At 59.6% G+C, this 25,818-nt stretch overlaps 6 protein-coding genes across 6 annotated transcripts; 4 read left to right on the plus strand and 2 right to left on the minus strand.

Annotated features, from left to right (window-relative positions):
• Nucleotides 1-492: 492 nt before the first annotated feature.
• Nucleotides 493-755, plus strand: A1Q1_05735 (uncharacterized protein; the record flags this gene model as incomplete). Its single annotated transcript, XM_014320944.1, has 2 exons — nucleotides 493-654; nucleotides 702-755. 2 exons carry the CDS (start codon nucleotides 493-495, stop codon nucleotides 753-755), a joined length of 216 nt encoding a protein of 71 aa, XP_014176419.1.
• Nucleotides 756-2,522: 1,767 nt separating this feature from the next.
• A1Q1_05736 (uncharacterized protein) lies at nucleotides 2,523-9,284 on the minus strand (the record flags this gene model as incomplete). The annotated part of the gene is made up of 5 exons (XM_014320945.1): nucleotides 2,523-2,624; nucleotides 3,036-6,726; nucleotides 6,808-8,277; nucleotides 8,327-8,574; nucleotides 8,625-9,284. The coding sequence occupies 5 exons, from the start codon at nucleotides 9,282-9,284 to the stop codon at nucleotides 2,523-2,525; spliced, it is 6,171 nt and encodes a 2,056-aa protein (XP_014176420.1).
• A 3,214-nt stretch (nucleotides 9,285-12,498) lies between these two features.
• Nucleotides 12,499-16,013, plus strand: A1Q1_05737 (uncharacterized protein; the record flags this gene model as incomplete). Its single annotated transcript, XM_014320946.1, has 3 exons — nucleotides 12,499-13,201; nucleotides 13,244-15,417; nucleotides 15,459-16,013. 3 exons carry the CDS (start codon nucleotides 12,499-12,501, stop codon nucleotides 16,011-16,013), a joined length of 3,432 nt encoding a protein of 1,143 aa, XP_014176421.1.
• An 846-nt stretch (nucleotides 16,014-16,859) lies between these two features.
• Nucleotides 16,860-18,527, plus strand: A1Q1_05738 (uncharacterized protein; the record flags this gene model as incomplete). Its single annotated transcript, XM_014320947.1, has 2 exons — nucleotides 16,860-16,923; nucleotides 16,984-18,527. 2 exons carry the CDS (start codon nucleotides 16,860-16,862, stop codon nucleotides 18,525-18,527), a joined length of 1,608 nt encoding a protein of 535 aa, XP_014176422.1.
• Nucleotides 18,528-22,530: 4,003 nt separating this feature from the next.
• Nucleotides 22,531-23,415, minus strand: A1Q1_05739 (uncharacterized protein; the record flags this gene model as incomplete). Its single annotated transcript, XM_014320948.1, has 4 exons — nucleotides 22,531-22,653; nucleotides 22,724-22,814; nucleotides 22,882-23,340; nucleotides 23,384-23,415. 4 exons carry the CDS (start codon nucleotides 23,413-23,415, stop codon nucleotides 22,531-22,533), a joined length of 705 nt encoding a protein of 234 aa, XP_014176423.1.
• Nucleotides 23,416-23,927: 512 nt separating this feature from the next.
• Nucleotides 23,928-25,769, plus strand: A1Q1_05740 (arginine-tRNA ligase; the record flags this gene model as incomplete). The annotated part of the gene is made up of 1 exon (XM_014320949.1): nucleotides 23,928-25,769. One exon carries the CDS (start codon nucleotides 23,928-23,930, stop codon nucleotides 25,767-25,769), a length of 1,842 nt encoding a protein of 613 aa, XP_014176424.1.
• Nucleotides 25,770-25,818: the final 49 nt, after the last annotated feature.

The following is a 25,818-nucleotide window of genomic DNA, read 5'->3' on the forward strand; positions in this document are numbered from 1 at the left end:
CAAGCTCCACAACTGACGCTTTCGGTGACCTGGTGTCAGCTACCATAATCACCACAGCTTCTCATGTACACGCTTACTTGTTCGACTGCAAGTTAGCTCAAAACTCGAAGGGGGTGAGCTACGACTAAGGAGCTGTGATTACTGGTTGTCAGCTCGAGGACTCAAACGGAGCATACCTTGCCAACCCACCCCTGCGCCGGCTTCCACTACTCGCTACGCCCTTGCTCTGCCGCTGCAGACGGCATCTCAGCTTCACCTCTCGATAGCTGTTCACCGCCGCACCCACACTTGATCCTGTTGTGCCGAATTGGGGACTGCTATCAGCTATCAGGAGTGACGAACCAGCTCACCTCTTCGAGCGCAGGTGCTGGTCGTCAGCTTCTTATGCCTGGATCAGCTCACCAAGACCTGTTTTCAGCTCCTACCGCAAGGTTTACAGCAGCTCACCTCTGTTGCGCCTCAATCCTTGTACTGTACTGTATACTCAGCTGCATGGGACGTCCTCAAGCTCACGCTTGTGAATCTGCGGTCAGCGAATATCCGGATCCCAGCAGCTTACAAACCTGGGGCGGTATCACTGCTTGTCAGCTCTTGCAACAAGACGCCAAAGCTCACCACCGTCGTCGTCGCAAGCGTTTGCAAACCTGGCTTCCAGTCAGTACGTGCAGTCGTGAAGTGGGCGTTGCTGATCTTGGCCTTAGCCCTCCCTCACTAGCCTCATCGTCTCCCACTTTGATACCTCCCTTGCTGCTTAACCATTTTGACTTCGCAAAGGTTCGCAGACGCGTTGTGTTTACTGTCACTGTCGATGCACCATCGGCGCCGAAGGTGTTAGTAGTTCTGATATCAGCTTGACGCGAGGCAGACGTCGCAGCTTACCTCGAGAACGTCTCCGCGACGCGCACGAGGCCCCCCACGTCTGCTCGAGACCTCGACCAATTCCCTGCGTTTCAGCTTCGCCGCATGTACAGTAGTTAGCTACTCACCCTTGGTCCCTCAAGTAGTACAGCTGGGGACCTGCCATCAGCTATCGACGGCGAAGGAAGCTCACCCTCGCTTCCTTGAAGCTCGGGAGTCAGCTCAGCCAACATTCTTCAAGCTCACGATGCAGCATTCAACGGCAAATCAGCGGTCGTCTCTGAGATTCTGCAGTCAGCTCAACCCTCCCTCTCCTTGAGCTCACTCAACATCACGCCCTACGGCCCGCCTGGGTCTCAGCTCCGAACTTCGTGGACCAGCTTACCGCCTGGAATCAGCTACAGTCAACACCCCCTTCAGCTCACCCTTCCAACCTAGCTCAAACCGACAACGTGCCCAGCATGTCCCCGTAACGCTTCCGTCAGCTCCTTGCTATCGTGGCAGCTTACATTGCCAATCTGTCCGTGTCAGCTTGCACTCATGGGTTCGTATGCGGAGCTCACCGGCTGGAAGGCTATCCGTCAGCTCATTGAACCAAATGCGGCAGCTAACTGTCATCTGTGCTGTCAGCTGGATGAGGGGCTTTAGGAGCTCACGGTCATGTCTCCGCTGTCCACGTCAGCTGTTGCAAGTAACGGAAAGCTCACAGGGGAAAGAGACTGGGGTCAGCTGTCACCCACCATCTGGCAAGCAGGTCCTTCCACTCTACGTGCTTGATACACACCTGCGCCCGCCTCCGCCCCTCCTTCTGTGCACTGCCGATCAAACCGACTGCTGGTCAGCTTCTCACGACAGTGTGTAAGCTTACCGCCCACACTTTGACGAATTGACGTGGAGTCTACCAGCAGACGCAGCAGACGCAGCAGACGCAGCAGACGCAGCAGAGCGCAACCAATCGACTACACTTAGCTTTCGGAAGTGGATTTCCAAGCTCACCTCACCACGTCTGCAGGTCAGCTGCACGAGACTCTGCATAGCTCCCAAGCTGCATGTTAGCTCATTGACAGACAGTGAGCTCACTCTGGCGGTCAGCTTCTCAACTGCATAGCCCCAGCTCACATTCACTCCGGGGTCGTCATCGCTCAGGCTGATGGCTGGAATGTCAGCTCGATCACGGGGAAGGGAGCTCACAAAGACTTTTGTCAGCTCATCAAGAGGCGTTGAGCTCACTTCTGTCCGTCAGCTTTGGCTTGCATCGCCATAGCTCACCTATGAGGTAACGTTGTGGTCCAGTTCTGGAGTTCAGCTGTCCACATCGATCGCGCAGCTTACCCATCCATCCCGGCCAGTTTCACCCTTTGGATCTTTTCTGTTTAGCTCTCCGGCACGCTTGGAGCTCACCTTGCATGTTAGCTGTGTCGATCTGCATGGAGCTTACCATTCCACTCCCTCGCCACCCAGTGCTTCCCTTGACCAGTCGCAGATCTGGAAGGTCAGCTACCTCAAGGTCCAACCCTAGCCCACCTTTGTTGTCAGCTTCCATTCCCGTCAAAGCTTACCCTTTTTCTCATTACTTCAGAACGCATCTCCCTGCATTCTATGGTTGCTCTGATGTCTTGTCGTGGGTTGGGCGGTGTTGACAACGGCTTACAAGCTTACACGCCCTAGATCGTCCATTTCATCTGACCTTTGCCTCCACCTCCACATTTCGCCACCTTGCCTTCCTCGCCTTCCTCGATCACACGTTCAGACCGCACCGACCGCGCCTGTCTCAATGAGGTCAGTTGAGTCAACTCTCGCTGCGCTCCACACGCTTCGCGTGTTCCGCTCCGCTGCTGCGCAATGTATCATCCTGCATCTCCTACAGCAAGACGCTATCACAAGGGTCTCATGAAAAATGCAAGAGAGTTTGTTTTGGGTGGTTGCCTTTGGTACTCGAGGCGAGTGGGGAAAAATATAGTAGGAAAATAAGCATGACGCGTTTCGTTTCGTCTCGGGAAAAAGTGGGTTGTATACACAGTTAAAACGATGATGTAAATGGTAGTACTAGTAAGTAAAATGGTGATTGTTTTGGAGAGGTTGTCTATGCGGGTGGATTGTGATAGGGGTGCGCTGGGTGGCACTACGCTGCGCTTCGCGCCGCTTCGCTACGCCATGCTGACCTTCTGCGCATTGACGTAGGCGCTGTTGCGGGCGTGTAACCGCGCCGTGGCGGGGACGCCGACGCGCGGCGTGGACGTGCTCTGCGGTGCGCGCGCAACGAGTGGCGTAGGCGGCGAAATAACGAGACCCTTCTTCTCGCTGCTGCCGCCGTTCGAGTACTGCGTCGTCTGCCGGCGGGACGACGTGCTCGAGCTCAACAGGGACGTGCGGCCGTCGCGCTCGGTTTGCGACGATGTCGGCGGCGGAGGCGCACGACGCCGGCCCGCCAGGATCCAAGGGTGGCGCATCGCCGGCTGGGGCTTGAGGCGCTTGTCCGGGTCCCACGTGAGGCACTTGGAGATAAAGTCGACAAACTGCTCGTCGTTGCACTTGAGCACCGACTGGAGCGACTTGGTGCCCGGCCGCCGGCGCTTGCCCTTGGCGTTGACGAATGGCCGCGCGGCACCAGTGGCGTCGAAGAACAGCTTTCGGCGCGAAGCCTTCTGCACAATGTATGAGTCGGGCACACCGAGCACCTCCATGATGCAAGCGAGCTGCTCGTGCTCGTTCTCGCCAGGGAAGATTGGGTAGCCAGTGTAGAGCTCGGCGAGGATACAGCCGAGAGACCACATGTCGATTGCCATTGCGTAGTTCATGCCGAGAATGACTTCGGGCGAGCGGTAGAAGCGCGACTGGATGTACGTGTATACCTTCTCCGACTCGTGACACGAGGAACCAAAGTCGATGACCTTGATGCCGCTCTTGCTCGGGTGCCGCAGCAAAATGTTCTCTGGCTTCAGGTCGCAGTGCACAATGCGGTGCGAGCGCATGAGCACCAGCGACGACAGCATCTGCGTCGTGAAGCGGCGGATGAGCACCGTCGAGAAACCGTTGAACTGGTTCGCCTTGATGAGCTCGTACAGGTTGATGCTGAGCAGCTCGGTGACAATGCACAGGTGGCCACGGAAGTAGAAGTGGTCCGTCATCTTGACCATGTGATGCTTGTCCTCCGGGTCCCAGTCGACAATCTGCTGCAGAATCTTGATCTCAACGAGCGCCTGGGCGTGGAAGCGCTTCTTGTTGCGGATGATTTTGACAGCGACAGAACCACCAGTCTTGTGGTCACGGCAGTGCACAACCTGGCCGAAAGAGCCCTTGCCGAGCACACCCATGACCTCGTAGCGGTAGCAGAGGTGGTCGCCCTCGACAACAAGGTAGTCTCCGCGTTCGTCGTCGTAGCCGTGGTTGTAGACCTTGCCGTCGGCACCGACGGGGCGCTTGACGCCCGTGACCGTGTAGTAGATGTGGTCAAAGTCGAGGACCTCCTTGCGCTCATAGTCCGACAGGCTGCCGAGGTTTCGCGAGATGAACTGACGCTGCGTGAGCGCCTCGGCCGGCTGAATGTCCTCGGGGAAGCCTAACAGGTCGCTAAGATCGTCCTTCTTGCTGTGGCTGGCGGCAGCACGAGCCTTGCGGCGAACGACATACTGCGCCATCTCCGCGTCGGCCATCGTCTCGTCATCGTCGGTCGGGCTGTCGTGGCTGGACGTGTCGCCGGCAGCCAGCGAAGCTCGTCGTGATGCTACGGCGGACGAGGACAGAGACATTCTCGAGTGACCGGCAGAGATACCCTTGGTGTGGAACGACTTGGACGTCTTGATCGGCTGCTTCGCGCTGTTGTCGTCCGTGTTGTCCGTCTGGCTGCTCGTCGAACCTCGGCGGGTACCAGCAGGGCGAACCTTGGCGGCAGACGAGATCGTCATCGTGGTAGCCGATGAAGGCAATTGGGGAAGCGTACGACGGGAAGGCGTGATCATGTTGGACGAAGGAGCAATGGCTAAAGTCTCACGACGAGAAACGGGCGGCGCCGGGATACCAGAGACGCTGTGCTTCCTGGCAGACATGGGCGCAAGAAGATGCGATCGGTGAGCCGCAGACGAAGAACCGACCTGGAACGATTGGCGGGATCCTATGCTGCCAAAGTCTCCAGGAGACATGTCGTTGACGCTGGTGGACGATGGCAAGTGGCCGTTACCGGATGATGACAACATGTTTGCACTCCTGCTCGTGGCCATCCCTGAAGGAAGAGCCGGAGGGGGCATGCTGGTGTGTGGGCTGGTCATGTGTAACGCCTGCGTGTTTGGCGTCACCACCGAGGGCCTGGACGTCATGCGCGGGATCTTGGTGGGGGTCGCCGACGGCGGCGGGCGGTTGCCGTCCTTGCGGAGTGACGAAGCCGAGGAAGCGGTGTGCAGACCATGCTGGCTGCTGGCCATGGGAAGTCGCGTGCCCTTCACAGGTAACCCGTTAAGTATACCCGACTCTGAGCGCTGGTGCATGATGTTCGGCTGAACGTTCATTGAAGGGTTGCGCGACAGCGAGGCGTTGTTCTGGTCACCGCCAGACGACAGCGTTAAGCGGCGCGGACGACCGCCGCTGCGGCCAATCGAGCGAACCTTGGTCAAGGAGGGCTCCTTGGTGCGGGGCTCAACAGCAGACTTTGGTGGCTCGCCAGTGTCGATCTCTTCCTGAGGTGATAATTGGTTGTGCGAGATGCCGCGCTTGGACCCGCTGACACGCAGCATGGACGGTATGTGCATGCTGCTGAGCATGGACTTGCGGGCGCTGGACGGCGTTCGCTGGGCCATCGAGTTGGTTGACGTGGACGCCGAGGAAGCTTGAACCGATAACCGAGAGGCCTGGGCGTCGGGCGGGGAAGCGAGTTTCTGCGACAGCGAGGCGGATGAAGCGGATGAGCGACGGAAGAATGGGATGGAGGAAGGCGTGAGACGCTTAGACGCCGATCGGCTGGGCGGCGCCAGATTCGATGGAGGGGCGATCGGCGTCGTACTGTGGTTCGAACGAGCATCCGAGATGGTCGAGTGAACGTCGATCGAATCGCGGGTACGCGTGGGAACCAAGGGGCTCTCCTCTGGCCACTGCACGGCACGCGGCGGTGAGTCGCCAATGTCAAACGACGAGTTCGGAGACGACATGACGTCCTTCTCTTTGTTGTGCAGCCCCTTAAGGCTAAGTGCTGATGAGAAGGACCATTTTTTGCTCATGCTTCGACGCGCCGGAGTGTCGCGAGCCGAGCCGTCACTGAGCGTCAAGGACACGGGCGTCGGTACCTCGGGCGACTCCTTGTGTGCCTGAGGCGAAGGGAAGGTCGACGAGGGAGATCTCGGGGAAGCTGTGGACTCGACAGACTGAGCCGGCTGGGCCGATTCGGCCTGCAGAGGGACATACTGCATCGGCGGCGGCGCTTGCAAAGTCGGGCTGCCAGTCGGAGAAGACTCGGTGGTCGTGGGCAACGTCGTCGTGGAGCCGGTTTGCGGTAGGTGCGTTGCTGATCCTGAGGGAGGCACCTGGGTTGCAGCGCCGGCCGTGGCCAGTCCTGAACGCATGGACATGTAGCCACGAGGGAGGGGAGGAACAGGTGGAACAAAGCTGTCGCTCGTGCGATCGTCCAGATTTCCGTCCAAGGAAGAAATGTCGCTCCCCACACTCGGTCGGCGCGCTGCCTTCTCCGCTCGAATGTCCCGGAGGCTGGTCGGAGGCGTGCCCGAGCCACGCAGCGGAATGAGCGAATCACGAGACGTCGGCGTGCCAACCACGCTCGGCGACGATTCACGCTTCTCAAACGTCAACGGCGGGACGTCACTGCTGCCTGCGGTGTACGTCTCCCGTCGAGCGCGCGCGTGGGTCGCAGTGGCCGCTAAGTCGCTGTGGCTCGCCTCGAACCAGTTGCTCAGCGGTGACTCCTTCTCCCGGCTGCTGGTGACCTGTAAGCTCAGAGTGCTGTACTAGCTGGAGCTCTTGCGAATCGTCTCGGGCGGGGTGCCAGGGTGAGGCCTTGGAGTCGCAGCAGTATTAGTGGCCTGCTTCTTAGGCGTGGTGCCTAAGCCATCCAGCTTCCTCAAGGCTTCCACGGTGGCAGCGACCTCGCCAGACTTCATCGACTGCGCTCTCGACCGCGAGCGCGTCGACTCGGAACGCTGTAACGGCGGCTTGCTGTGGCCCGACACCGACCCGGGTGGTGTTCGCACGGTCGAGAGGTTCTGCCCAGAGGATGATCCACGCAGGAACTGGTTGATTGACGCCGTCGAGGGGCTGGGAGGAAGATGCGAAAAGTCCTTGGGGGCGATGTGACGGAGGATGTCGTGGTGCGGCGCACTAGGGCTTGGTGGCGCCCGACGCTTCGCCGTGGTCTGCGAGGAGATTGACGTTTCCCTATCCCGTCCACCTCCAGAAGGGGGTGTTTTCCGATCGCGCCAAGTGAAGGAAGGCGTCGTCGAGTCCGCCGAACCTGGAGGTGAAGCCCTGTAGCTGTTGATAGGTAACGGCGGAATCTCGACTGGCTTAGGCGGCGGTAATCCCTCCGCAGCCGCAGCTGCGAGCTGGCGGGATGCACGCCGAGCGTAGATGCGCTCTCGCGCACTGCCTGGCAATGGCGGTGACGTTGGTGAATCGAACGGCTTCGTCGGTAAGGGAGGAACGGCTGGGGGGTCGGTGAAGAGCTGGTGCGTTTGTCGGCGTTGCGACTTGGGCGGAAGAGGCGGCACAGACGCCAACGACAGTGCTTGCGCAGAATAGCTCTTCGGTGCCGGCGGAGCAGAGGCGCGGACATTAACCTCGCGCGGCGGAGACGTCGGAGCCGACAGTGATCCCGGAGGCTGTTGTTGAGCTTGCGATTGATTCAAGGGAGATAACGAGCCAGCGAGGCCGCCCGTCGAGTCAATCTGCGAGTCAAAGTTGAAGTCATTTAACGATGACAGCGAAAGCAGGGAATCCAGCGCTTTCACTCCAGCCTGCGTCGAGTTCCTCTTGGTGACGGGCGGGCGCTTCGGGGTCTCATGCGAGACAGAGCGGTGACGGGCACGAGCCTGTTCTCGTTCCCTACGCGTCTGCATGACGTCGTCGCTGATGTGCTCAACATGGTTGGGGTACGCGCTCGCTGGGCCAGCCAGCTGCTCGCCTGATGGGTCCCAAACATGCCGCCCCGGTGCCGAACCCACGAACAGACCAGACGCAGACTGAGGTAAAGGCGGTGCTAAGCTGAAGTCTCCCCCGTTTCCGCCAGACATGCTAGGCGTGCGGAGATGACGGGATGACGGACCCCATCGTGGGGTGGCGAGCTCGCCGACGCCAACGAGGCCACGACGATCAATGTTCGAGGGGTCAAGAGGATCGGGAGTTGTCGGCGTGAAGGTGGATCCCATGTCGCCTGGCGATAAACCGCCGTTCGCACCAGCACCCAGGTAGTACGAATCAATTCTGTAGATGTGTCAATATCTAGTGTCGACTGCCAGCGTGTTGAACTCACGATACTCGATCTCCATTCGTCGCCACAGACTCTCGCCGGTCGATCACAGACTGCCTGCGAGTATCGATGCCAACGCTGCTGGAGAGGCTCGATGGTAAGAGACCTTGAGGTGAGGAAGACGGCGGTAACTGATGCGCTGGAAACGGAATGGAATCTCTGCGTTCACGCCCTGGAACAGAACGGAGAACAGGACTCGGGGGCTTGTATCCTTCCTCGGAGGGCGCAGTCGGTAATGGTCGTGGGACGGGCTGGAGTGTCAGTTTCATCGCAACCCGCGGTTATAGCCTAGAAAACTCACCATGTCCATTGACTTTTGCCTGCCTGGGGCCCGCGGTGGCCGCGAAGGGTTCGACTGGAAGTCGAGCAGGGGCATCGTTGTGGAGGGCGGTTCCGTACGAGTGCTCAGGTCGAGGGCCGCGGGGGCGGGCGCTCGTCGCCCCTTCAGCCCAATCGTGCTAGACCCCATTGCCGACATTGACTGTGACGCAGACACCCGTTCTCGAGCGTACGCAGAGGGCGCGGACGCAGGCGAGCTGTATGCAGAGGTCGGGGGCGAGGTCGTGGAAGTGTTTGCCGAGAACGCATAGGGGTCCGACGCACGAGGAACAAGAGGCGGGCGTGAAACAGACGATTGGGCAGATGATGATGGTCCAGCCCAAGTGCGGTCTGAGCGCATCTGGGCACCGCCGCTGTTCATCTCTGTCGCCCCCTCCGAACCGCCAGTCGGGACGCGCGACGTTTGGTCATACAGGCCGAAGCTTCCCGCCGACGGCTGGCTCGATAAACGACTGGCAGGCGACGTGTGTCGAGACTGAGCAGCAACCATCTCAGGGCCGCCCGGGCTAGAGTTCCACGAAGCGCTGCCGGGAATAGAATGTTGGGAGTAGCCAGCGGCGACCGACGGTGTGTGGGAGGGCCCGGCGCTTGGCGGGGAGCCTCGCGCAGCGGGGTAGGTCATAACGCGTGTTGTATTTACTGGCGGTCTGTCATGGAGAGGGCTGGAGAGACAAGTCAGCGCGCGCCAAAGAAGCAAGGTGGTGAGGAGGTGTGGGATCGGCTTCCTGTGTCTTTCACGACGCAGCCAGCGGGCAAGGCAGATCTGGGCTGGGCCGAAGATTGTCGCGACACGCCGTTTCGGTGGGACGGGTGGGAGGTGACACCAGAGCAGTGTTTAAGAAGCAGAGATAGGGCGAGCTGGGAACAACAGAGATGAAAGCGATACGCACTGGAACCAAAGAGCTGGTGAATGGCGAGGCGCAGAGGGAAGAGAGTGCTTGGTGTGAGAACGCGTCTAGAGGCGGTGAATTTTAGGTCGAGTGTTTGAACAAAAGGGCGAGGGAGAGGGGGGGGGTATACTTGTCGTCAATGTACGTGGATGTTGGGACTTTGGGAGCGACGGCGTTGGGAGGGGTGGTATGTGGTCGCGCGTATGAGGAGTGAATGCAGTGGATGAGAGTGTGTGGGCGGAGAGGGCGGAGAGGGCACCTTGCGACGCGTGGTAGAGGCAAGCAAGGGATGGGACCCCAGGAGGGAGAGGACCAGAGTGCGAGTGATTGGACGAAGGGAAGGACGGTGGATGCGCTGATCGAGTGGGTTTGGATTTGGCTGGGCTGGGAGGGAGTGGGTGGGAAGCGACGGTCTGTAAGAGTTGGGCGGTGACTCTGGCGGGGACGGGGGTCGTGTGTGGAGGACGGGGGACGGAGAGGAGGGAGGAGGAGGACGTTGAGAGAGTCGAGGATGGGACGGAGGTTGTGCCGGTTTGCGGTGTCAATGTCGGATACTGTAGGAGGATGACTTGCAGCGTGTGTGGGTGGGTGCAGCTGGTGCAGGATAGCGCAGGACACGGTGAGAATGAGTGGTAGCAAAGGAGGGCTGCAGGCAGCGCACGCAGGCTCAGGCCCATCCAGCCCAGGTTCAGGCTCAGCTCTGACCGCGGTACGGCCCAGGTCCAGGGAACATGCCCAGGACGGCCAGGACACGACCACTGGTGGTGGACTACTACTCTCCTCCACTCTCAAGCGTTAGCCTAGGGTCTCGCTGCCCAGGACTCGCAAGGGTTCCAGCGCACCATCTCCTTCAGTATCCCTGTCTGCGCACATTGCATCCTCCATCCATCTCTTTCTCTCGCTCCGTCTCTCCACATTCGAATCTCGCTGCACAGGCGCGCATCGCTCGTGGCTGCATGGCTGTGTCCGCTGTGTGTATCCTCCACCGCGACGGTCCGTGGGCATGGGCGCTGGGCCGTTGGCACTCTCCACGCCCGTGTCCTTCAGTGGCCCAAGCCCTCTCGTGACGCATGTTCACCCGCAGTGTCAACGAGTATGCTTGCCGACCAACTCTCCGGAGGTCTGGACACTGAAGCGGCTCACGCAGCGGGTGCTCATGTCCGATTCGCAGATCATTCCATGCATTCGTTCGAGAGTTTGTTCGCTCTCTGGTGCTCGAGACGATGCCTGGACGACGACATGAAACACTAGATTACATCTGGCGCAACGTAATGCTGCCCCTGCCGCCGCCCTGGTCCAGCTCTCAAGGCTCCTTTCTCTCCAACTACCCACTATTGAGTCATCTCTCAATCCTCCCACTCACCCAGATCTCGACCACTTACAAACCAAAATCAAGCCATGAATCTGATCTGCCGCTTTCACTACTGTGGCAGCTGTGAGAACATGGGTATCTGTCCCACCCGCATTCATTCCTCGCTTCACTCATAGACACCGTTGGAGTGACTCCCGCTCTCTCTTTCGTGTTCATTCGGGCCCATAATCACACGATATCCGAGAGGCAGACAACGAGCACTTCAGAACGTGTGAAGTAAGCGGTGAGCCCCGTGCCATCATCTCCCTTTGACACTGAATCCCTGCCCTCCCTGAGTATGAACCTGAGAGCCGGACGACTCGAAAGGTCAAGATCATGCTCGTCCTGACCAGCTGAGACTTCTAACTCGTCCTGGCAACCCGGTCGCATGTGAGTTCATCAATCCATCGGACCACTTCCATCTACCGATCCCTGTCCTGCGGCCTCTCGTTGCCGACTATGCCCCGTCCGTCACCGAATCTCGGATCTCCGAGGCGCTCTTGGGTCGTTGTGATCGCAGTTCGGAAATCTCGTCAGCATCGCTTCCACCGCGACGTGCGACCCGTCCATGCCACGTACCAACCCCGGCCGGGTGCCTGTCTGTCTGCTCCTGCATGTGACTAACGCTATGCATAGAGTTGCCTGTGATTGTCACTTTGCAGCGTTCCAGTTACGACATTGCAGCTGCGATCACCCAGACCCCCGAGCGGTTCCTCCTGGGATGCTGCGGAGCGCCGGCGTCCGCTGCGTCGTCTACCCAACGACGCTTTGAAGACAGCGGCCCTCTGGGGACTGTATCGTACCTGGGGTCCGGGTCACTTGCTCATTTTATGAGTCAAACCTAAACAGTTGAGGAGCATATGGTGAATGGAGTGATGTTGAGTCTCCAATTGACCATGTCCGGGTGACTTTGCATTCATCGACTTCTCCCGGTGGCACTGTAAAGCATGCACGACTTCAAAGCTCAGACGACCTGACTCGTGCGAGCAGTGAGAGCGACCTCTCAGCTCTTTACCTATCCTTCATCTCGACACTCATCAACCCGCAACGAGCTCGCTTCTTCTCGTGTCCAGCGAGATGCCACTGCTCGTGACGGGTCAGTGACGCCGAACCCTCGTCTGCCTCTGGTGTTCTGCCCGCACTCCCTGATCTATGACCCCACGCCTCCCAAGCCTCTCACGCGTCTCAGGTCTTTCTCAGGGTCATGCATTCACGCGCGTCTCTTTTGCCTCCGCCCTCACCGCCACTGATGATTGCGTGGGTCCATGTCTAAGCGGAGATCTCTAACTACTCCGTGTCTCACACCCACGTGGCAGCCTCCTCATCATCATTACGTAACATCTTAACAACAACAAGTTCAGGCGCTAAGCCAAGTAAACAACAGAGGAACCGATCAGCTACATCATCCTGTCTCAAACTCCAACTTGCATCACCAGCACACATCGGCCCACACTCCTGTTCGCCTGTACACACTGAGCGGACGACTGATACCGGATCACACCTCGTTCCTTGCCCGCCGTTGTCGACACCCACTCGCTCGTGATACCAGATCCACCCTGACTCCACCTGGGCCGCTGCCCCCCGCCGAAACCGACATGCCCGCCCCGGCAGCTATCGAGTCGCCGGCTCCGGCCCGCTACACAGTGCACGGCGACGATGACTCCATGGGCGACCACGCCGTAGCCGACGTGACCTTCTCGGACCTCGGGTTCTCGTCCTCGGACGACGAGGCCGGTGTCTTCTTCGGCACCCCGAAGGCGATCGAGCGCAAGATTGTGGCTTCCCTGTCCAAGACGATCCCACCTTCTCCGGCATCCCGAGATCTTGCTCTGACAGCTGCATCTGGATCGTCCCCCTCTCGCTCCCCGGCCGTGAAGCGGGTGAAGAAGCGGGACTCGCGCGAGTTCCTGCGCCGCAAGACGCTTCTTCTGGCGCACCCCGAGGTGTCGCCGGCGGAGAAGGTGTGGGAGGGCAACTTTTACGAGAAGGATCCGCCAACAACAGAGGAACAGGCTTCTCCCAGCTCGGAGGGCAGTAATCACCAGTCGCCCAATATTCTGGACATGACGACATCGCTGATCACAACGGCGGATGTCTCGCCAGCCTCATCCAGCTCAAGCCTGGACCTAGACATCTTCAACAAGAGTGATACCTCCTTAGAATCTGACTTTGACAAGGAGAACACCGACATTCCAGAACCGCTAGACTATACACCCGAACCAGAGTATATCCCCGATGAGCCCGAGCCGACCGCCGCTCTCACGCTTGGCATGCGGGAAGCCCAGCTTATCGACCTGGGTGAGAAGCTACAGTGGGGTCCGAATTAGCTGACATCATCAGACTCTTCACTGCAGCTCGATCTTGGAGGACTCAATATTCTGGACGTCGACGACCCCGAGGTCGGTCATGACCTTCGGCCGATGGAGTCGACTGCAGACCTTCTCGGAAGTAGCGACTCGGAGAGTGGTGACAGCAGCTTCCGGTCGACTACCTCGCCGATGTCCTCGGGTGCTATCGAGACCTCGCTGCAAACGCCAGCGCCGGTCGATGTGTCACAGGAGCCGGAGGAACCGGCAACGCTCCCTGACAGTGCCGAGGCTGTGGCCGCCCTTGTCAATCTCGTTGAACCTGCTGTTGAGGAGCAGAACAAGCCGCTCTCCGAATTAGCGACCCCTTTAAAGGCTCTGGGAACATTAGAGGTTGAGGATCTGCGCCGCTCGACACTGAAGCCGGGCCCTCGAGCACTTGCGCGAGTGTCGGACGCTTCCATCGTCGGCTCTGAGACATCCTTCGCTTCAGACCTTGACTCACCGAAAGCGCGTGGCCCGGTGCAAATTCCAGTCTTCTCTGTTCCCTCACCAAAACACACCCCAGTTCGTGGCTTAGCGCCTTCCAGCCACGACACGTTCTCGGTGCCAGAGCACTCCAACGATTTTGCCCTTCCCTCGATCGACAGCCCGGTACCGTCCCCGAAACCGAGACAGAAGCCTGTCCCGATCGCTGTGATCACCCCCGAGGCTCGGCAACGAGTGTATGAGGCGCTTCCGCCGAGTCAGAGACCGAGCCGCATATTGAAGTCGAGTCATATCCGCACTTCGTCCAAGTCGGAGAACCGTCCGCCGACGCCCACGAAGGAAGAGGTTGAGACGAAGGAGCGCGCCCAGATCATCCGCAGCGAGCTCGATACAATCTTCAAGGCGAAGTGTGCCGGATTCGGCTTACCGCGGCCTCAGAATGCTTCGACGTCAATGGCGAGTAGCACTACAATCGCTGCGACGCCGCGAAGACCGGTCCAGGAGCCCGTCAAGGGTCTGGCGGAGGCGACCAAGGTGTCCCCGTCGAAGAAGGTGGTTAAGAAGGCACTTACGACTTCGGGCTTACCTCGGCCAACGTCGGCGATCCCGACCGCTAAGAGACGGCCGGAATCGAGCTTGTCCCGGCCGACGGCGTCGACGGCCGCTAAGATCGCCCCGACTGCCCGGCCACCGCTTGCCGCTGCGAGGAGAACTGCGACAACTGTGCCTTCCCGAACCACCGTGCCCGTCACGGCAGTCGGCAGGTCCTCCGTTATGGTGCCTGTCCGCCCTGCCGAGACGCCCGTTCGGATGAAGCACGCCTACGAGCAGCCTGCGTCTGTCCGGACACGGCCACTCGCTGTCGGTGTCGGTACTCGTCCGACTCTCGGCCCTGCAGCGCGCCTGGTTCGTGACCCAACGTCCGGTGGCCTCGTCTACGCTACGAGCGGCGGGCAGTCGTTCAGTGCCGAGTTCTCCGTTGCCCCTCCCCGGTCGCCGGTGGCGCAGTTCGCTCCCCGCTCCCCCGCTGCTCATTTCACGCCCCGATCACCTGGCTTTTCGCTTGGGCGACCGACACGCCCCGGAGTTGGACCAACACCAACACCGCAACGCAACTTCCGTCTCGGAACCGCAAGTCGCACAGGAACGCTGATGGGAGCCCGGCGACAGCCGTCCCCGACGAAGAGCTCGAGTGTGCCGACTCTGCTCGTGCAGAGGGATTCGGATGACCCTTCTGAGGGATCGGACTCGGGTTCTGCCTCGGGCTCTAAGGACGCGCCGAAGGAGACCCAGGCTGCAAACGATACGCCCAAGGATCAGTCAACAGAAGCACCTGAATCTGCGGAAACGTCTGACGAGACCGTGCCTGCACCCGAATCTGCCCCTGGACACACAGACACAGAGCCCAACGGTTCGTCCAGCGAGCCCAACGGACATGCCGAGACGAAGCCCTCCGAGCCTGAGCCCGAGAAGCAGAAGGAGAAGACGCCCTCGCCTCCTGCCCAGCCAGCTCCCGAGCCTTCGACGCCCGTCTCCGCCTCTGGCCGACCACGCCGCACCCCGAAGCCCGTGGACCGGCTAGTCCAGGCTCCCGTTCCGACCAAGGCAGCCGTTACTCCCTCGATCGCCCCCGGTCTCTCAGAAAAGGAGCTCAAGACGCAAACACAGCGGAACACGATGCGGAACCAGGTCTACTTCTGCGCGATCGACAGGCAGATCGTGCGCGTGCCCGGCCCCCGCCCCCCGAGTCCGACGGGTAGTATCCGCACCCTGGCCGAGAAGGAGGAGGAGGAGCAGAAGGCCGAGCGGGACGCAAGGGCGAGGCGACGAAACAGGGGCAGCGGCGACCCGAGCTCGGCGACCCGAGCTCGTCCGACGACGAGCCCCCCGTCATCGAGAAGGTCACGGTCGACTCGGCACCAGGCGACGAGGAGGGGGAGACGTGGAAGACCCCCGCTAAAAAGCGGAAACGCATCACCTCAGACGAAGAGGACAACACGCGCAACGTGAGGTGGGACAGGGCGCTGACCGTCTTCCGCGGCGGGCTGGGGGAGGCGCCGCGACTCCGAGCCCGATCAACAGAAGAGGGACATGACAGCCTCGACACGCGCCGGACGGCTAGTGAGGAGCCGGCCCGCAGTGCGCTCAAGGCCGGAGCCCAGATCCAGCTGGATCGGAACGGGAACGCGGTCGACCGGCCCGTCGAAAAGCTCAAAAGGCAGAAGATCACGGTCACGGCGGTGTTTTACGATGGCGAGGAGCCGGTGCCTGAGCCGGCGAAGAATACGCGGAGTAAGAAGAAGAAGAATGCGTGAGCACGCTGCGAGCGAAGCTAGTGCGGCGGGCGCAGAAAACGTGTGCATAGACCTGACGTAGGAGTGGAGTAGGAGTGTAACACTTGGAATTGTACGAGTAGTTTTAATGCGATCAGAATTCTTGCTACTTCCTCCACGCAGTCAATGGGCATGTGTAACGTCAGCCTTCCGTTTGTCATCTGACGCAAACAGATCGATGGAGAGATCGCAGTGTGGAGTGTCACGTATACCAGTAAATGGGGCGGGTCTGTCCGCTATATCCACTACGCTGTGACTGTGATTGCGATCCATGGCTAAGAGCTCCAAGCCATCGCATGGCAATCCGGCGTGCAGCCATGCAGCCACCACAGATTCAGGTTCGCCACCGCAGCAAAACCAGTGTTTGCCACCCTAATTCTGTAACGGGTTCCCCGTGCCTGGACATGCCACCTCAGCAAGGTGAAACGGGTAACTTTGGCCCGCACTGCTTGTCTTCCTCCAACGCAACGTCAACGTCGCAGTTGACGGCGCCTTACTTCCTCTCTTCCCTTCATACTCTACACACTACATTGCACTCTTAAATCTCGACTCGACTCACGATTCGATTTCCTGCATGCGTCTATCTTGCTAAGGACACTCGCCTGCCTGCCCCCGCGAATCCGACACGACGCGACCCGTTCGCCGCCGCTCCCCGACTCAGCCTCGGCAGCTCGCAAGTTCGCCCCGCGCACCGACCACCTTCTCTCCGGCTTGTTACGAGACGACACGACTGCTTCGCTCTACGCACACGACGCCGATTTCGTTCGACGGCATACCGCCAGCTACGCCAGCTACGCTAGCCAGCTCGCTCCGGTCGCAGGCTAAGCCATGGGCATCCCCGTCGCGGCGGCCATTGTGGTCGGCTTGACGTGTTCTTTCATCCAGTCGCTTGGTACGTCCCTCAGCCACCACCCAGTTGCTTCGTCGTTGAATGTCTAAACTGACCTTTCAGGCCTCACGATCCAGCGCAAGTCACATGTGCAGGACGAGCTGAAGCCGCCCGAGGAGCGCGTGCGCGCTCTCCGTCGCCCGCTCTGGATCATCGGTTTCCTCGTCTACATCAGCTCGAACGTCTTTGGGTCCGTGTTCCAGATCGGCGCGCTACCTATCGTCGTGCTCGCGCCGCTCGGCGGAGTGTCCCTGCTCTGGAACTCTCTGCTTGCGCACTTCCTCCTTGGCGAAGGCTTCTCCAACGCCATGATGGCCGGCACGGTACTCATCGCCACTGGCGCCGTGCTCATTGCCGTATTCGGCGTTGTGCCCGACGAGAACCACAGTCTGGACGATTTGCTCCGGCTCTGGGCGCGCGAGCCGTTTGTGGTGTTCTTCACCCTCGTTTGTCTCGCTGTCACGGTCACGCTGGTTTCCGCGCATGTCGTCGCGTGGCGCACGAGAGATAGGGGCATCAAGCTCGCCGTCGAGAGCGATACGACCGAGCCCCTCATCCCGCTCGCGAGGGGGGGCGAGGCGCCGGTGCAGAAGGCGGTGCACTTTACGACCCCGACCGAGGAGCGCGTGAACCGCACACGTACGCTGGTCGGACTCGCCTTCGCCGCTGCGTCGGGTACTCTCTCGGGCCTCTGCCTCGTGCTCGCCAAGGCCGCCGTCGAGCTCGTCATCACTACCATCGAGTACTGGCGCACGGGCAAGGGATCCAACGAGTTCACGCGTCCGCAGACGTGGTTCCTCGTTCTCGGCTTGGCCAATGCTGCAGTCCTGCAGCTCGTGTACCTCAACTACTCTCTGACGTTTGCCTCGCCCGCACTAGTCTGTCCGCTGGCGTTCTGCTTCTACAACCTCGCATCAATCTTCGACGGCCTCGTGTTCTACGACCAATTCGGGCGGCTGTCGGCACACCAAATCGTCCTGGTCACTCTGGGAACCGCCGTGCTCTTAGTGGGCGTGTGGGCCGTATCCAACGCGCAGCCCGAGGGCGTCGAAGTGGGCACCTTTGCAGACGAGTGGGAGGAGGAGGCGCTCTGCGACGAGCCCGAGTGCACAGAACACGAAGAGCTCGTCCGCTCCCCCGAAACCTATGCCTATGACCCGCCGCCGTCGCCCACGCACCGCCGCCGGTCGCGCTACGGTACGCTGCATGAGTATCAGCGCGCGCCGGCCGGATTCGCGTTTGGTATCGGCGCCGCGTCCCCCGGTTTCGCGCTGCGCTCCAACTCGCTCTCGGGGGGCGAGGGCGTACAGCTGCGCAGGGCTCGGAGCCAGTCTGAGGGGCCGGAGGGACACGCCGCACACGCCGCGAGTCCCCTGTCGCCGAGGGGCGCCTCGGCGGCTGCGTCAGCGGCCGCTATTGCCGCGTCCGCTGCTGCTGCCTCAGCCGTAAGAGCAGGAGCGGTGGGAGAGGGAGTGGCGCAAGAGCCGCACCCGACGGAACAGGAACCGAGAACGCGGCACACGCGCGAACCGAGCGCGCATGGAGATGAAGTGCAGCCGTCTCCCGGGTGGAAACTGAGGCTGCCGTGGAAGAAGATCAGGCTGTAGAGAATAGATGTTGTATGATTATGCGTCGTGTATCTTGCACTGTGGAGTGGGCGAGCGGAGCGAGCGGCAGACTGACGTTTACTGATCCCCTGACTCACTCGGCGGCAAACTTCAGTATCCGCGACTTGGGTGGAGGCGAGGAAGGTGATCTGGGCGGACCAGAGGATCAGCGACGGAAGCGGGCGCAAGAACCAGTGCGTGTCCACTCAACCTCACATGCTTCGCAGTAGCGCAAGTCAACACCATCTCTTTCTCCATACCACTTGGGTAAGCTGTTATTCCTCTCCATAGCTGACGCCCAGCTTCCCAGATGTGAGCTGGCAGATGGGTCCCACGGCCCACGAGCTGATCCCGGCGCCCAGGCTCCCAGACGTGAGCTGGCGAACAGGTGGCATTAAGCTGACCCCAGATCCGGTGGATGGGCAAGGTGTGCCCGGGTGGAGGGAACGGGTAGGGCGGTGGCAGGCGTGAGCTGTTATGTTCCCCGCATGATAGCTGACACACCCAGGTATCGTGAGCTATCGTCTTCGGGTACAAGCTGACCGGCAGCACAAGAAGATGTCGCGCGTAAGCTGTGAGTTGTGCCTGGGTAGCTGACGCCAGACGCCGTCTGTTCAAACACTGGTAAGCTATCGAGCTCTCTCGGGTTGTGGGTAGCTATCGGCCTCCAGTTTTCGAAAGCTTACCGCAGAGTCCTAAATTGTGGTCAGTAGGATGGGTTTGGAGGGAGCTGGCCGAGTAGCCTTGTTTGTCTTTGTGAGCTAGCTGATCCCAGTCGCAAGCTGACCTTTCCAGAGATCGTGAGCCGTACAGCCTATTGCGAGCTGACAGGCAGGAAGGAGATGTGGCGGGTGAGCTGCGATGGTCTTTTGAGTTAGCTAACGCCAGGCGCCATCTATTTAGATACCGGTGGGTTACAGGACTCCCTGGTGAGGGTCTGCTATCAACCTCGTTCGGGTTAGCTGACCTCAGATTTCGGACCCGGCAGGTGTTCTGAGTCTGGAGGGAGCGGGCGGAGTAGCTCTGGTGGTGAGCGAGCTGCTGATCCCATATTTCGCAAGCTAACACATGCAGGAGTCGTGAGCTATACAGCCTTTTCGAGCTGACATGCAGGGAGAGATGTGGCGGGGTGAGCTGCAACTTGTGCCGAAAGCTGACGCCAGCCGCCAACTTACCAGTCATCGGTGGGTTAGGACTCTCTATCGATTGTGGGTAGCTAGCGGCCTTGTCTGACCAGAGCTGACATCCAGCCCGGGTTTGAGCATAAGTGTGAGCTCTCACCTTCGCGACTAGCTGACTCCAGACATCTAACGTGAACTACGCAGAGGACTAGGGAGCTGACATCCCAGTCTCAGTGGTGAGCTAACAAGACTACCGGCTAGCTGACCTTGCCCAGATCTCGTGAGCTGTGTCTCTTCCGTAAGCTGACTGGCAGGAAGGGGAGATGTCGCTGGTTGCGCTACATTGCCTGGCAGGAGAGATGACATCAGATGAGAGTCGGTGAGTCGGTGAGCTTCCCCGATCTCCGTTATAGCTGATAGTCAGTCCTACCTCGATCTCAGCCTCTGGATGAACATCGGGATCATGTTCCATGTGAGCTGCTACCTCAGATCGTAGCTGACTCCAAGCTTTCACGGTGAGCTCCACTAGGGATGAGAAGCCGACACCCCAGTCCCTTAGGGTGCTATGGTTTTTGCCAGCAGCTGACGGGCGCAGATATAGTGAGCTAGGGTTGCTGCACCTGAGCTGATACCCAGAGATGGGGAGAAACAGTGCAAGGTGAGCTGCCGTGGCTGCCGCGAAAGCTGACTTCAGACTCTGTGAACTTCCATTGAGCGCTCGTGAGCTGACAAACCAGCCCTGCGGTGCTGAAGCGCGAGATCCAGTTTGGTGGAGCGGCTATTCTGTGAGCTCGGCACTCACCGCAACGATAGCTAACGATCAGTTCCATGGTTTTTGCCAGCTGACAATGAGTGGCACTGTGCGTGGGTGAGCTGTGGGGCGTTTGCTGAAAGCTGACTTCAGAAACTGAGGTGAGCTTCTCCGACGACTCCAAGCTGACAGGCCAGCTTTATCCGTAAGCTGTGGACTTGTCTTCTAGCTGACATATGCAGAGATAGTGAGCCAGCCATAGGCAGCTGTAGCTGACAGGCAGGAATAGCAGATGCTGCCGAGCGTGCTAAGCGAACTGAGGAGTCTGCGGCCAATCCTCTGCACGCGGTATCGGTGAGCTGTGCGACCAGCAGAGCCGACAGACCAGCTGAGACTCTGGTGAGCTCCAGAGATCTCGGTTAGCTGACCTGCCCAGTTGTACTGTAGGTACGTGAGCTGTAACCATCTTCCCCGTTTAGCTAACTGGCAGAGACGTTCGGTGTTGCGGAGTGAGCTGCCTGATTCACGCCATGGCTGACTTCAGCAGGGGTGAGCTATGCCGCGGCGTTGAAGATGATTCTCCAGCGCGAGCCTAAGGTGCGATGGAGAATCCACAGGAAGATGTTGATCGGCCCAAGTGTAAGCCACGCAGCTCCACCGACCCACGGCTGACAACCTTCGGGTCCTTGATGAAGGGGTGAGCTTTCGGGTGAGCCCTTTGGGGTGAGCTGATTTGAACGCTGGAAGCTGATAAACCAGTTGAGATGGTGCGCTGGCTAGTTGACAGCAGAATGGCTCCACATAAGTTCGTTGTCTCTGTCCAGAACTTAGGTCATTGTTAGACGTTGGTGAGCTGCGAGATCTGTGGGGGAGCTGACGGTTCAGCGCAGACTAGTCTCTGCAAGGACCTGGAGGTTGGCCAACTTCTGGCTCTCGATTTCTCCGACTGAGCTCACTGCCAGTCCTGTCCTTTCAGTGAGCTCAGCAGACATGAACGCGGCAAACAGCGGCCGTCGGCGAAGTGAGCTAGAAGGCCATGGCTGAGGTGAACTTAGCCACAATTAGTTGTGTTTACCCCTCTGAAGCTGACGTCAGGAGCCGAGACGAGTGAGTGAACTGTCGCTCCACGTGTGTCTAGTTGATATCATGCAACTAACGCGTTGCATGTCCATCTGCGCCATGACCAGCAAGCTGATCGAAAAAGAGTCCAAGCTAACGACAGGACCGCGTGAATGTGAGCTGCAAAGAGGATCTCTGAGTTGACCGACCGACTGGTACGAGTAACATATACGGTAGACACTGTCCGCTATGCCGCCTAGGCTGGCCTTAGATCCCGCACGCATCAGTGGAAGCGTCCTTCGTTAAGAGAAACTGTTTTCGGCTCCTCGCAAAGTCAACCGCCCCAACCCAGTCAGCTGACCGGGACCTCCGGGCCGATCGAGCAGTGTGGTGAACAGCTGAGATTACATGTCCTTGAGCTGACAGTAATCAGGCAGATCCAGTGTGGGGACTATTGGGCTGGTGTTTGATAGCAGATGTCCGACAGGGGCGCAGGGTAGGCTATGATAGCATTTCAAGCTGACACTCAGATGATCGGAGCCGCATTCTTTCGGCCGACTTCGGCGTTACATGAGATCGCTGCAACCCTAATCTGTCGGCCACGCCGAAGACTGTGAGCTGTGAGCTGTGAGCATCGAATCGAAAGCTGATGTCAGATCACAACGCGCGGGAGATATCAGTAAGCTGCCCGAAGGAAGACGATGAAAGCTGACCGCAGGGCCCAGTGAACCGCTGAGGGTCTCGCTTTGACGGGCTATAGCTGTCTCGTAATTCGAATCGCATCCACGCGCAGCCCCTTGGCTCTTTCACCAATATGGCTGTGAACCTTGACGGAGGCGACGGCGCGGCCCTGGGTCGTAAGTGGAGCACACTGCCCCATAAGCTGTTGACGTTCGACCTGCAAGCTGACATCAGACGGCTGAGAGAATTATGCTTTGTGCTGCGCAGTGTCTGCAGGTCCCCAGGCGTGAATGATGGACGTCGTGCGCCAAGTCAGTGTTGCCATAGTATTTACCGACTCATGTACTTCAGATTGTCATACTGCTACAACTGTTAGTCCTTCACCCTCGCACTAGCCGATCAGATTGCCCAGACCGCGCTCATACGCGCCCAGAATTGCGGCGCACGCCTCGTCCACGATGCGCGTAACTTCGTCCTGCCCCTCGCCGGGCTCGAGAAGGGTGATGCTCTTGTCCTTCAGGGGTCCGTCGGGGGAGGGGTCGAACACGGTCTCGTGCGCCTTGATGTACGCCGGCCAGACGGACGTTGTCAAAGTACTCCGGCGGGTCGACCCAGGTTGCGCCCGTCTCGGCGTCCTTAGCATCTGATGTTAGCTCGGCAACGACACATGGGAAGCTGAGAAGCCCGTAGAGTACGATCACTCAGGCACTCCGAAGCCAAACACTCACTTTGGAGGACGTACTGCCTTCCTTCTCTGCGCTTCTTGAGCGTCTCGCGGGGCACGCGCAGGAGCAGCTTGACGTCGAGGTTGTCCTGCACCTCGGTGTCGTAGTACAGCATGAACCCATCAACGAGGACATAGGTCAAGCGCTCTCCTTTCTGTGCGGCATGCTTCTGGATTTTGGCAAACTCCCTGCGCAAGCGAATCGTCGCGTCCTCGTCAACGCCGACCTCCACCGCATCGTTCAAATGCTGGTATGACTTGTAGCCATCCTCGAAGCGGCCATTACTGCGAACGTGACGGAGAACGGAGCGCATGCGCGCCCAGTCGATTGCGGTCGGCGGGTCGTCCCAGTCCTGCACCTTGTGCACTGGGTGAATCGGGATGTCCTCTTGCGCGGGGGCAAAGTCGTCCTGGTGGACCGCGAAGGAAGGGGCGAGACGGTGCAGATGCGTCGTCAGGAGTGACTTGCCCGAGCAACTCGGGCCGCTGGGCGTCAGCTGGGAGTAACTGGACAGCTTACCCTACGCCGACCATGATGACTCTGTTTTTCATTTTGAGTGGATTGGAAGGGAGTCGTTTGGTGTGCGGATGAGAGATCGTGTGCTCGCCTTCCTTCGCGTTCCCTCGCTCTTCGTTATCTCGGCTGTCGGTCGCCAACGTCATTCAGTGGTGGGCCCCTTCTTGCCCCGGACTGTCTCGGGTGATCGGGCGGAGTTATAAAGGATGTCCGCTAGACCACGTGCCAGCACTCACATGATGTCTTGAAACTCTGTTCAATGCGCTGCGCGCACTTTTCTTGACTCGGCAGCCTCGATCAGGCGTGCACAAACACCTTTCAAAACCTCATCCTCGAGTCAATCGTCGCGGCGAACAAAACGACCCTCAGGGCCACCGTCTCGACCATTCCACGTCTGTCTCCCCTCCGACAGTTAATCGGCTGCATCCCCCGCGCCACCACTCCGCTCGTCGCTACCACCCCCCGACTGGCGATCCCCCGACCTTCCCTTATCACTCCTTCCTTCCACCCCATCGCCCGCTCCCTCGCCACTGCGATTTCCCTCACCATGGCGACCATTCCCGAGAAGCACCAGCTCCCTGAGCTCCCCGTCTTCCCCGGCTCGGACTACGAGCGCGAGCCGATTCAGCGCTTCCGTGCTGCTGCCGCCGTCCAGATCGGCGAGGCCTGGGGAGAGGACCCGGCCAAGCTGTTCGCCGGCGTCGACACCGGCAAGCGTGGATACGACCTCGCCCTCGCCATTCCCCGGTTTAAGAAGGGCAAGCCCGACGAGTGGGGCAAGAAGGTCGTCGAGGCCTTCAAGCCCGGACCTTACCTCGCCTCGGTGCAGCACGAGGGCGCGTTCCTGACGTTTGAGATGAACAAGCAGAACTTTGCTTTCGCCATGCTGAACACGATCAACGAGATGGGCAAGCGCGCGGACGCGCACCCCGAGTCCAAGACGGAGGCGTACGGTACCTCGACGGCTGAGAAGGGCAAGAAGTTCGTTTGCGACTTCTCCTCGCCCAACATCGCCAAGCCGTTCCACGCCGGCCACCTGCGTTCGACTATTATCGGCGCCGTCATCTGTAACCTCCACGAGGCCATGGGATGGGACGTTGTCCGTCTCAACTACCTTGGTGACTGGGGAACGCAGTACGGTCTCCTGTCGATCGGTTTCGACCGCTACGGAGATGAGGAGAAGCTCGCCGCCGACCCAATCCGCCACCTGTTCGAGGTCTACGTCAAGGTCAACCAGGACAACGACGCCGACAAGGCCAAGTTCAACGCTGGCGAGATCACGGACCCCGAGTCGACGACGCACGCGCAGGCCAAGAAGGTGTTCAAGGCCATGGAGGACGGTGACCCCAAGGCTCTGGCTCAGTGGAGCCGCTTCCGTGACCTCTCGATCAAGAAGCTCAAGGAGACCTACAAGGACCTGAACGTCGAGTTTGACAACTTCTGGGGAGAGTCCAAGGTTAAGCCCGAGAGCATGCAGCGCGCGATCGACATCTGTCAGGAGAAGGGCCTCACGTGCGAGGACCGGGGGGCGCTCCTTGTCGACCTGAAGAAGTGGAAGATGGACCGCGCCATCATCCGCAAGGCGGACGGCACGACGATCTACCTCACCCGTGATCTTGGTGGTGCCCACGACAAGTACGAGATGTACAACTTCGACAAGCACACCATTGTCACTGCTGCCGCTCAGCAGCTCCACTTCAAGCAGATGAACAAGACGCTCGAGCTCATGGGCGAGCCGACGGCGGGCAAGATCAACCACGTTTCGTTCGGTACCGTTCACGGCATGTCGACCCGTAAGGGTACCGTCGTCTTCCTCGACGACATCCTGACTGAGGCCAAGGAGGTCATGCACCAGACGATGCGCTCCAACGAGGCCAAGTACGCGCAGATCGAGGACCCGGAGGAGACCGCCCGCATCATCGGCTCCACCGCCGTCAAGATCCAGGATCTGACTGGCAAGCGTATCAACGACTACACCTTCGACATCAAGCGCTGCACGTCGTTTGAGGGCGACTTCGGACCCTTCATCCAGTACTCGCACGTGCGTCTGTGCTCCGTCGAGCGCAAGAACCCCAACGTCGCTGTTCGCGAGTTTGCCTCGGACATCGACGTCTCCGTCCTTGACCAGCCCAAGATCCACGAGATTCTCTACAACCTCGCCCTCTACCCCGACGTCGTCAAGAGCGCGTACAAGTTCGACGAGCCCTCCACCATTGTCACCTGGTGCTTCAAGATCTCCCATCTTGTCGGCTCCGCTTGGGAGAACGTCAAGGTCTCCGGTGCTGAGCAGAAGGAGGCCGAGGCCCGTCTCTTCCTCTACACCCAGATCCGCCGCGTCCTCAACCACGCCATGCGCCTTCTCTCCCTCACCCCGATCGAGCGTATGTAACGTGCTCTTGGGAATATCATATGCATTAGATAGTGAATCACTAAGACCG

The sequence above is a fragment of the Trichosporon asahii genome (genome assembly GCF_000293215.1).
Source record: "Trichosporon asahii var. asahii CBS 2479 unplaced genomic scaffold scaffold00075, whole genome shotgun sequence".
NCBI lineage: Eukaryota > Fungi > Basidiomycota > Tremellomycetes > Trichosporonales > Trichosporonaceae > Trichosporon > Trichosporon asahii.